At 43.7% G+C, this 10,046-nt stretch overlaps 1 protein-coding gene across 1 annotated transcript; it reads left to right on the top strand.

Annotated features, from left to right (window-relative positions):
• The first annotated feature begins 8,088 nt into the window (after positions 1–8,088).
• On the top strand, positions 8,089–8,880 carry LOC148533740 (paraneoplastic antigen Ma1 homolog). The gene is made up of 2 exons (XM_088467198.1): positions 8,089–8,278; positions 8,381–8,880. Exons 1-2 carry the CDS (start codon positions 8,089–8,091, stop codon positions 8,878–8,880), a joined length of 690 nt encoding a protein of 229 aa, XP_088323324.1.
• The last annotated feature ends 1,166 nt before the right edge of the window (positions 8,881–10,046 follow it).

Genomic DNA, 10,046 nt, shown 5'->3' with positions numbered 1-10,046 from the left:
TTACTTCCAGTTCGTTGTTCAGCTGTTTCCAGCATTCAGGGTCTCCATGGTGTATAAGATTCATCCAATCGGTTTTACCCTTCAGGGGCTGACAAAGGAATGAACCGGAAGTAGCATCTGTGCGTTCCATAGTGTGGTCCAGCAACCAAGGAGGTAGACAAAAAAGTTTGGTCACCACTGTTGACACCATCTAGTTGTGTAAGCTGATGCATGAGCAAGTATAAATAAAAATTTGTGCTGCAGAGCTGCATTTTTGCATCCCAGTATACAGTAGTTGCCATCTTTATGGCCCTGACTGTAAATCAGATGGATCTCTCCTCATGGATACAGATAGAAATTTTTACCATATTCAGACTCATAATAAGCCTGGCTTAATATCAATAGTGGTTCCTCAGTGCAGGTTTGCTGACTGTGTCAGCAGTGAAGGGGTGTTCTCAATGCAGGGTGTCAGCGATGTCAGCAGTGTGGGGGTGCCAGCGGTGTCCTCAGTGCAGGTTTGCTAACTGTGTTGGCAGTGCAAGGGTGTTCTCAATGCAGGGTGCCAGTGGTATCGGCAGAGCGGGGGTGTCAGCGGTGTCCTCAGTGCATGTGTGCTGACAGTGTCAGCAGTGCAGGGGTGCTGGTGGTGTCATTGTGGGAGTGTCAGCAGTGTGGGGGTTGCTAAGGGTGTCCTGAGTATGTGGGGCAGCATTGCAGGGGTGGCGGCAGTGTCGGCAGCGGGGGATGCTGCCAGTGGAGGTGCCGGTGGTGTTGGCAGTGGGGGGTGCTGGCGGTGTCAGGCCTCGAGGGATGGCGGGCGCCATCTTCTTTTGCTTCCTGTGTGCATATTAAATGGGCTTAACGCTGATTGGCTGAGAGCCATGACAGATGGCTCTCTCAGCCAATCAGCGTTAAGCCCGTTCAATACAAAACCTCGCGACCCGATAGCGGCATTGCAAGGTTTTGCCTCGGGTGAGGGATCTGGGGCAGGCAGGGAGATCCAAGCTTGGCTCAGATCACCTTGGATCCCCGAAATTCGGCTGGGTTCGGTTCTCTGAGAACCGAACCCGCTCATCCCTAATAAATTCATACAGCATTTAAAAGGTACTGTAAACTCCATGTGAGAACCATAATAAATGATGTTCCAAGACTTAGATTATATGCTACAGAATAAATGTCATAATTCTTTAGTATGTAGCAAAACGCATGCTATAAAATCAAATTATGAAATGTAACAAAAATAAAATTTTAATATTTTTATTATTGACTTGCAGATGGCCCAAGAAGAATGTTGTCCAAATCTGCATCTAACAAAAAACCAAACTGGACAATGTTTTTATTTTATTCTTGTTTGGTGTTTTAGGTGTAGAACCACGAGAGAGCTTGGCTTGTAAACTGTGGGCTAAATCCTTTTCTAATTTCCGTACCTGACCTGTAGAGGGGGAATGCTATGCAAAAGTTGTGGTTTTTAATTATTTAAAAATGAACAGTAATTAATTTCGATTTCAAATTTCTATAGTTGCCTCTGCCGTGTTTTAATACCCTCGTATGTAAAATTTCACGATCTTGGCTTGTAAACTGTGCATTTGTATGGAAAGAGAGAAGGAGAAATTTTCATTTTTATATATTAATTGACTTAAAAAGATCATAGCATACACCCTAGCTAAGCTCTTCCTGAGGTTTCAAAACACATAGGTTAGGAATCTAGGGCAAATATATCTGCCTTCCACTATAATACCAGTGACCTTGTCACATAACACTTGCAGCCCACCCAAAAAAATGCGGGACAACATATCCGCATTAGCCAGTTGGGATCCAGGCCTATGTTCCATAGTGAACGTAAATTCCTGCAAGGCTAAAAACCATCTTGTTACCCTGGCATTTTGGCCTTGCTTTACTGACATCCATTTTAATGGGGCATGATCTGTTATGAGCTTAAACCGTCTTCCCAAGAGGTAATACCTCAAAGTGTCCAACGCCTACTTAATGGCCAAGGCCTCTTTTTCAACAATAGTGTACCTTTTTTCATGGTCATTGAGTTTTCTGCTCAGATAAACAATGGGGTGCTCCTCCCCATCCTTACTTTGGGACAACACTGCTCCTACCCCTACCTCTGATGCATCCATCTGAACTACAAACTCTTTAGAAAAGTCAGGTGTTATCAACACCAGTTGTGTACACAAAGAAATTTTCAATGCCTGAAATGCTTCTTCAGCCTCAGGGCCCCATTTCACCAAGTTAGACTGTTTCCCTTTTGTAAGGTCTGCTAGTGGCACTGCTGTGGTGGAAAAATTTGGGATAAACCGTCTGTATTACCCAGTGATCCCTAAAAAGGTTTTAACATGTTTTTTGTTTATGGGGTGAGGTCAGTTTTGTATAGCTTCAATTTTGTTTAATTGGAGCTTAATCAGGCCTCTCCCTATGGTATACCCCAAGTTTTGAAACTCTTCCATTGCTAGGCAACATTTCTTAGGGGTGGCTGTTAGGCCGGCCTTCCTAATTGAGCCCAGTACTGCTTGTACTCTGACTAAGTGAGATTCCCAGTCTGGACTGTGGATTACTACATCATCCAGATAGGCTGCTGCATACGGTCTGTGGGGTTTCAAAATTCTATCCATCATACGTTGACAGGTTGCTGGGGCCCCATGCAACCCAAAAGGCGACACCATATACAACATATTCTGTAACACAAAAAGTGTTTTTCCTCTTTTGCCGTATCCGTTAATGGTATTTGCCAACTTGTCAGGTCCAGTGTGGTGAGATACCTTGCTGTCCCTAGCCTCTCTATCAACTCATCCACACGAGGCATGGAATATGCATCAAATTTGGAAACTGCATTTAATTTTCGAAAATCATTACAGAAGTGTAGGCTGCCATCAGGCTTCGGAATCAGAACTATGGGACTAGACCACTCACTATTAGACTCCTCGATGACACCAAGCTCTAGCATATTCTTAACCTCCTTAGAGACAGCCTCATGCTATGCTTTAGGAATTCTATACAACTTTAGATTGACCTTAACCCCTGGTTCTGTAATGATATGCTTTTATATGGCCATTCAGCCGGGCAGTGCTGAAAACAAATCTCTGTTCCTTATAAGCAACTCATTAGCCTCATTCTGTTGCGTGGCTTACTGGGTTTCAGACACTTTTACTTCTGAAAACAAAGTGACTGAAGCTACTGGTGGGCTTGGTTCAGCTAACAGAGCTAACCTATCTTTCCATGGTTTTATAAGGTTAACATGGTACATTTGTTCAGGCTTCCTCTTGCCTGGTTGGTATACTTTATAGTTAACCTCACTCACTTTCTCCCTGATTTCATATGGACCTTGCCATTTAAACAAAAACTTGCTTTCCACTGTGGGTATCAAAACAAGCACTCTATCCCCAGGGGAAAATGTACATACCCTGGCATTTTGTTTATACACTCTCTGTTGGGCTTGTTCCATATGTTTTTGGACAATGGGCACCATGGCCGCAATCCTATCTTGCATCTGAGACACATGTTCAATTACACTTTTATAGGGTGTGGGTTGTCCTTCCCATGTCTCCTTAGCAACATCTAGCAACCCTTTGGGATGTCTTCCATATAACAGATCAAAAGGAGTGAATCCTGTGGAAGACTGTGGTACTTCTCTAATTTACAACAAATATGGCAATAAACAATCCCAGTTTTTCCCATCCTTGTCAACAACCTTTTTTAGCATACTTTTTAAAGTTTTGTTGAACCTCTACCAATCCATCCATTTGAGGATGGTAAACTCAGGTTCTCAAGTAAGTAACTTTAAGCAATTTGCATAACTCCTTCATAATTCTAGACATAAAGGGGGTACCTTGATCAGTTAAAATTTCTTTTGGTATTCCCACCCTGCTGAAAACATGCACCAGCTCTCTAGCTATACCCGTGGTTGACATATTATGCAAAGGGATGCCTCAGGATATCGAGTACCATGATCCACTATTATTAGTATATACTGGTGTCCCCGAGAAGACTTTAACAAGGGCCCAACCAAATCCATGGCTATCAGTTCAAATGGGACCTCTATAATAGGCATGGACACTAGAGGACTCTTCAAATGGGGTCTAGGAGCATGATACTGGCACTCAGGGCAGGAGGAACAGAACTCAAACACATCTTTATACACCCCAGGCCAAAAGAACAGCTGCAAAACCCTCTCAATGGTCTTTTCAGCCCCTAGGTATCCTGCGGTGATTTGACCATGAGCAAGGTACAACACAGTTCTTCTATATGTCTGGAGAACAACAAGCTATTCTACCACATCCTCACCCCTTTTTGTCATTTGATACAAGAGCTCATTGTTAAGGGCCATGTGTGGAAACGTAAGCCTGCTATCTGGGTCTAATGGGTTCCCATTAACAACTTCCACATTTTCTCTGGCTCTTAACAAGGTGGAGTCTTTTAACTGTTTAGTTGCAAACAAATCCTCTCTCACTTCAAGGGGAGGTATGCTTTCAGCCCTGTCTATCACCTCTGCCTCCTCTGTCTATCACCTCTGCCTCACGTTGTTCCTCATCATCTACCACTTCCCCAGCCATACTAGCCAAAGGGTCTGAGGGTTCTGGGGTCACACCTGTGGCCAGCATATCAACAGGATGGTCTACTGGCTCTATATTGTTCACCACACAGGACTTCTACAACTTCCAAAACTTCAAAAAATGGGGAAACTCTGTCCCTATAATAACATCATGTACTAAGGAAGGGATCATTCCCACATGCATAGATGAACCAGAAGGGGTCTCAATATTCACACCAGCAGTATTATAATAACTGGTGTCACCATGTATGTATGATACACCAACAGTTGTTCGCTTAAACATTAAACAGTAAAGCATTCACCAACCCATCTTTCACAAGGGTGATTACACTTCCTGAGTTCAACAATGCCTTTATAGTGTTCATTCTCGCTTCGGTGGCAGGCAGGGTGCCGGAGCTAGATAGGGAACTTCCATGCGTGCCCGAAAAGGGGGCATGTCTATAAAATGCATCCTTTTTTCGTCAATCTTGGGGGTGTGCCCGGCACTTACGGACACGCCGTTCGGCCCCCAAGCGCTGCTGACAGGTAGAATAGATGCTGGGCACATGCGCCCAGCAACTATTCAGTGGCAGTGACTGGGTCACTGCACATTTCCCCACCCGCAGGACACTGCGACCCATGGGTGAAGACGGCACCCACAGGCTCTGTTAGCGGGGTGCTGCATGGTGAGGGCAGGGTGCTTTTTGCCCTCCAGAAGTATGGCAGGGCGCTCCAGAAGAGGGCAGGGCGCAGCAACCCAGCTAAAACAGCCTAGTGGGAAAGCTAGTTTACCTGGATACCTTCCATAACAATCTCACACATTTGTTTTTTGGACTCAGCCGAAGGTGCAACAGTACAGGTCATCCTGGCAAAGAAAGACATTCTGTGACATTCAAAGAGAGCATCACATTGCATAGGTTCTTGAACAACTGGGCTAATAGCAACAACATGTCCTGGCATACCACCCCTAAAATATTTAACCACGTAAATGTCAAGTCTTTTAGGCATGTGAGATCTTTTAGGCCCCACTGACCCATCTTTGAACTGAGCACTCATAGTCTCTTTAGTTTTAAATTCCCTTAACCGCCCCGGACCCTTTTCCCATGGAACAATCTCACCAGATTTCACCAAAGTGTGCTGTCGTGGATCTAGTGGTCACTGAGGTATAGCCAACAGTTCATCTGCCGCCAGATACCATTCCACCATCTCCACTATCTGGTCAGAGGTCTTAGTATCCCCATGGCTCACCCACTTGCGTAAAGCAAAGGGCAGGGACCTCAAGTAACGGTCCATGACAACTCTTTCAACCATCTGGGGTCCAGTTAATGTCTCTGGTTGTAGCCATTTTTTGGTCAGGTGGATTAGGTCGTGCATTTGTAAACGGGGAGGTTTGTTCATGTAGTACACTCAGCGATACGCACGCTGCGCTCGGACCGACAATGTAACTCCCAGGCGAGTCCGAATTTCTGCTTTTAGCTTTTCATAGCCAAAGCATCTGCCGTACTTAAGTTAAAGTATGCTTTTTGAGGCTCGCCAGAGAGAAAGGGGGCCAGCAATCCAGCCCACTGATCCTTAGGCCAAGTCTCCCACTCGGCCGTCCTCTCAAAGGTAGTTAAGTATGCCTCCACATCAACAGTCTCTGTCAATTTTTGAAGGAAATGGTTTGCCCTTATGTAGCTGGAGCTGTTTTGAACATTTGGGAAAGCATTTTCAGGCCATGCTGCAAGATTCTGCACCACATCTTTTAGGCCACTGTATCTCCTCAATTTCTAGTTGATGTTGCCACCATGCCTCCTCAACCTCCAGTTGATGTTGCCTGGTAGCTTCTTGCTGTACCCTAGAGGCTTCTTGCTGCACCCTAGAAGCTTCTTGCTGCACTGCTGTCGCTTGTAGCCAAGCCTTGACAATATCCTCCATGTTGTTGGGTTTTTCCAGCAATTCTGTAGCCACTTTCACCCAGGACATGTATCAGTACTGGTTTCCAGCAAAAAGGAATGTCTGGCCCTTTAACTGAACCAGCTAAAGGCGGCTATAGCGTGGAGCGGTCCCCAGCAGTACAGGAAGCCAGAGGCTTCAGAGGCGGAGTTTCCGGGTCCTACAGCCACAGATGACAGGTGACAGACAGGGAAGCAGCTGATACAGAGGCCGGGCTGGCTGAGGTACATGTTGGTTATTGTCCTGGCTGCCCCTTACATATTGAATATAGCCAATTACAGTAACCGTGTCAGTGAACACACAGGGATAGCATTAAGTATAGCAGCAGCGCTATACATATGTAGTGAGTACCACTCACATTATCTGGAATACATCCATAATTATATTACAGTCAGCAGCTGACTTAGAGGATCAGCTACAAGTCTAAAAGGAGAACGTGAGGCATGTGGGAATCCTTATAGGAATAAAGTCATAAGTACAGCTAATGTCATTTACCAAATTACTAGAAACTATCGAAGCAAAAGCCTGTGCTGGGTGAGAAGAAAAGGGATTTCGGTGTTATATAGTATAATACTATAACAGATCCAGTCCTCTCTAATAACAGAATAACTCATTTTGCACTCAATGGATTGGGAGCTGTAACAAAATTGCCTGTGCAAGTAGTAACAACTAGAGACTGTGATATATTTAAAGTCAACAACCTAGCACCAAGGGGTTATTAACAATTTCACATATAAACTTTTGGCCTTGACTTCTGCCTCTCTTCATTTAAGCCTGTAACAATATACTTGAGGGTAAGGAGTCTCACACCTCCACAGGCTGCACTAAAATGGTGGAGAGCTACATTGCATACACTGTTGAAGGACTGCATTAATTATTGTCTCACTGCTGGGGAAACATAGATTGGACTATTGTACTGTCACACATGTATTTGTATAAGTTGTGATGGAAGCGTATTACATGTAATTATACAATATATCCTATGGACTTCAAAAGAATGCAATAAGAAGGTATATGCTTTATTGCAAATATGTGTGTTGTTATTTTTTTTATAAACTAATAGCTGAAATTTACAAGTGTGGTTTACTTACCAGAAGAAGAGTGTCAAAGTGGACAGCAATGCAAGAACCTGAAAGAAGACCTAGAAAAGTAAAGTGGTATAAGTATAATTATTAAATGAGTATTGTTATGCATTGCACTGACATTTCATATATAGCTCAGCAATACATACGTTCACATATTCTCATCATAGGTTTTCCCGGATTAGCCTAGATAGCAGCATCAAACATAATCTGGGTGGAGGCACTATCAATTATTAGTAACAGGTGTTACATTAGGAGGCTACTGCTGAGATTTGATATTAGTTTAAAGATCTTCTGTTTACCATTCGTTGGGTTATAGTCACCATGGGGGATCTTACAGGCGAAGCCATATATGATTGGTGTAAGTGAGAAGATGTAAATCCACTTCAATGTATGGTAATATGTGGGGAATTAAGCCAAATTGAGGAAGGGGAGGTGGAATCAGCATTATGTTCTTTGTATGGAGTAGTTAAGCCCATTGTGATTGATCAGTGGAAAAGAGAATCGGAAGAAAGATGTGCTGTACTAGTTGTCACCCAATGCCCATTAGATCAGTATATGATACCTATAGCAGTTCCAGCTGGGAAGGATCGGGATCGAAAGTGGAAAGTGATGTGGCCTATAGCTAGTAGCGATGTGGAGATAGAAGAGTCGTATGGTGTGGAGACTATAGAATCTTCACCGGAATCATTGCCTGCCATGGTTCTTCCCACTCTTAATACGTCTGTTGTGACATGTAAAGTTGAGGGTGAGTTGGCTAGTGTCCTTAATAAAATAGCTGGGGTATTCGGGCAATTGCATTATGAAGGTGGATATAGAAAGCTATGAAGTTTCTCTGGTACACTACCAGTCCCTACAGGAGAGGATGGTTATGAACTTTGGAGAGAAAATGTAGTACAGCAATTGGAGGAGTGGCAGCATGCTGAAATGGTGAAAAGGCAGAGGTTAGCTGAAAGTTTGAGGTGTCCAGCAAGGAAAGTGGTTCAGACCACCCGACAAGGAAATGTCAATGCCACTGCACAAGATTATTTAATGGCATTAGATTTAGAGTATGGTTCTCCAGAATATATCAATGATCTAATCCATAGGCTAAGACATACATATCAGAAATGGGGAGAAAAACTATACTTTTTTATATATAGGCCTGATAAACTCATTCATACAATAGTTTACAAAGGGGGTTTTGAGAAGACTGATGTAGACCATCAACGAATGCAACAAGTACTACATGGGGCTTTGGATTCCGATGCTGGGGCTCAAAGGTTGTGGCTTACTGAAGTAGGATGTGAGGCTCTTTCATTTAAAAAATTGATGAATTTAGTAAAGCAAGAAGTCCTGATAGAGGCCTGAGACCGTATTAATAAAAAAACTCATACTGCAATTGCAACGGTTGATGTTACTGACTCTTTGGATCAGATGAACATGACATTAGGAATTCAATAAAAGACTAGAGCAATTGGAAACACGGCAAGAGGAATATTTGAAGAGAATAAGTACCCCTAGATCTTCTTATATACCGAGTGGATGAGGTCGAAATAGGGATGTACGAAATCAGGATTGTTTTCAATGTGGCAGGCATGGCCATAGGGCTTTTGAGTGCCGACAGAGGTTGAATACTTCTTTAACCCCGTCTGAAACATCCCTGACAAATTCAGAGAGGTCGGAAAATGGGAGAGGGAGACCAGTGAACCCCGTTCTGGTCCCCTAGATAATAGTATGTGTTTAATGGGGAGTTTCCCAATGGAGTCATAACATACCAGAGGGTCTGATGGGACCTGATCCATTAGTAACAGCAACAATAAATGGGAAGAAGTGTGTAGCCATTCTCGATAGTGGATCCCAGGTGACTATCATGTTTGAGAATTGGTACCGCCAACATTCGGCAAATGTTCCAATATCTCCTCTGCCCGGATTGGTGGTATGGGGACTTAGCACCCAAAGTTATCCCTATCTTGGGTATATTCCCACCTCTTTGGGTTTTTTCAAAGAGGTGGCAGGAACTGAAATGCAGCTGGATATGTTGGCTTTAATTTGTCCTGAATCGTCCGATGAAATAAGGGATACTTCAATTATTGTGGGGACTAACACTAATGTGTTTAAAGCTGTAATTCAATGGTGTCAAGGAGCCGAGGGAAAACTAGGTAACCCTGGGGAGTTGTCATCTTTAATCAAAGTGGTGCACCCACAGCCCTCTCTAGACAGGGTGTTTTGAGGGTAGTGATATCCCATCCAATAATAGAGCCCAGTTGAATTCGGACATTCCGAAGCGGAAAGCTGTTTTTTCTGCTCATGAATGGGACCTCTGTCATGCTGTAGGAGTGGAGCATAAAATTCGATTGAAGGATGACGCCCCCTTTCGGGAACATTCTCGGCGATTGGCTCTGGCTGATGTAGAGGACATGAGACAACATCTGCATAATCTTTTGGACTATAATGTAATCATCAAGTCTGGCAGTCCATATGCCTCCCCTATAGTGGTCACTAGAATGAAAAATGTGGCTGTCCGGATGTGTATA

This window comes from Taudactylus pleione, unplaced genomic scaffold, assembly GCF_031769625.1.
Source record: "Taudactylus pleione unplaced genomic scaffold, aTauple2 ptg000070l, whole genome shotgun sequence".
NCBI lineage: Eukaryota > Metazoa > Chordata > Amphibia > Anura > Myobatrachidae > Taudactylus > Taudactylus pleione.
This window is presented reverse-complemented; position numbering and strand designations above follow the sequence as displayed.